The following is a 1,605-nucleotide window of genomic DNA, read 5'->3' as shown; positions in this document are numbered from 1 at the left end:
GAAACAAACTTTTATTCAGAACTAGAACAAAAGGAGGAGCTTACTAGCTCAATTACAAGAAAAGAAAAACAACACTCTATTGCAAATACTCACTCTATCACTCTCTGTTTTTGTGGTGCTCTACAACTGAAGTTAGAGCTCTTATTTATAGGTAAGCTAGTCTACCGTAACTACTATTACCATTTAACGTGTTCATCATGTGAAATGAAGAAGCTGCCAATTCTAGTTGTTATTGTCAACAAAGGAGGGTGGTGCAGCTACTCATGGCAGGTTCACACCCTAGTCACACAAGTCAAGTTTATACTCACATTCTCTCCCTTAAACCGAACTTGGCTCAAGATTCGTCACTCCGATCATGTTTCGCATTTCACCATGTTTCACGTATGCTAAAGCCTTTGTAAAGATGTCCGCTCGTTGATCCTTCGAGTTGACATATTCCACTATAATTTGCCCAGGTTCAACACATTCTCGTATGAAGTGATAACGAATGTCAATGTGTTTGCTTCAACCATGAAACACGGGATTTTTCATCAATGCAATTGCTGACTTGTTATCAACATATAAGGTGATAGGCATGATATGATGTCCCGTGAGCTCCTTCACGAGATTAGCAAGCCAAATGGCTTGACATGCTGCTGTTGTAGCTGCCATGAACCCGGCTTCACATGTGGACAAAGCAACAGTCTTTTGCTTTTGGGATTGCCAAGTTATCACGTTCCTTCTTAGATAGAAAATCATTCCACTTGTTCTCTTGCTATCAACAGGGTCACCTCCAAGATCACTATCGGTAAAACCTACCAAATCTTCAATTTCACGACCTCTTCCATAGTTGATTCCATAATCAACGGTTCCTTTCACATACCGTAAGATGTGTTTCACAACTTGGAAATGCAAAATGGTCGGTTCCTCCATGAAACGACTTGCAATTCCAACTGAAAATGACAAGTCCGGTCGAGTGTGAGTCAAGTACCTCAAACAGCCTACCACTCGCCTATATTCAGTTGGATCAACTTTTTCGCCATCTTCATCCTTCTTAACCTTCAACTTAGGTTCCATTGGTGACGTTGTCGAATTGCAATCCAGCAACCCAAATTGCTCTAAAATCTTCTTTGCATAAGCCGTTTGTCACAAAGATATTCCCCACTTCTTTTGCGAAACTTCGATTCCAAGGTAGTAAGAAAGTAATCCCAAGTCACTCATTTCGAATTCTTTCTTCATTTGTTCTTTGAATTCGACAATGTCGTTAGTGTTCGACCCGGTAATGATCAAGTCATCAACATAGACACCAACAATAAGAATTTTGTCTTTTGAGTTCCTTTTGTAAACAGCTGGGTCTTGTGAACTTTTTGTAAAACCAAGCCTTTTTAAGCTTTTATCCAAATGAATGTTCCAAGCTCGAGGAGCTTGTCGTAGACCATAAAGAGCTTTATAAAGCTTGAACACCTTGTGACTGTTTGCTCTATCAACATATCCTTCTGGTTGGGCGACATAAACCTCCTCTTTGAGATCTCCATTGAGAAAAGTCGACTTGACATCGAGATGGTGGACAACCCACCCATGTTGAGTTGCTAAGGCAAGAATGAGCCTTACGGTTTCAAATCGTGC

At 40.5% G+C, this 1,605-nt stretch overlaps 1 protein-coding gene across 1 annotated transcript; it reads right to left on the bottom strand.

The window, feature by feature from the left end:
* Positions 1-504: 504 nt before the first annotated feature.
* LOC122197492 (secreted RxLR effector protein 161-like) lies at positions 505-1,056 on the bottom strand. The gene has a single exon (XM_042901665.1). It carries the CDS (start codon positions 1,054-1,056, stop codon positions 505-507), a length of 552 nt encoding a protein of 183 aa, XP_042757599.1.
* Positions 1,057-1,605: the final 549 nt, after the last annotated feature.

This window comes from Lactuca sativa, chromosome 4, assembly GCF_002870075.4.
Source record: "Lactuca sativa cultivar Salinas chromosome 4, Lsat_Salinas_v11, whole genome shotgun sequence".
In the NCBI taxonomy this organism is placed as follows: Eukaryota; Viridiplantae; Streptophyta; class Magnoliopsida; order Asterales; family Asteraceae; genus Lactuca; species Lactuca sativa.
This window is presented reverse-complemented; position numbering and strand designations above follow the sequence as displayed.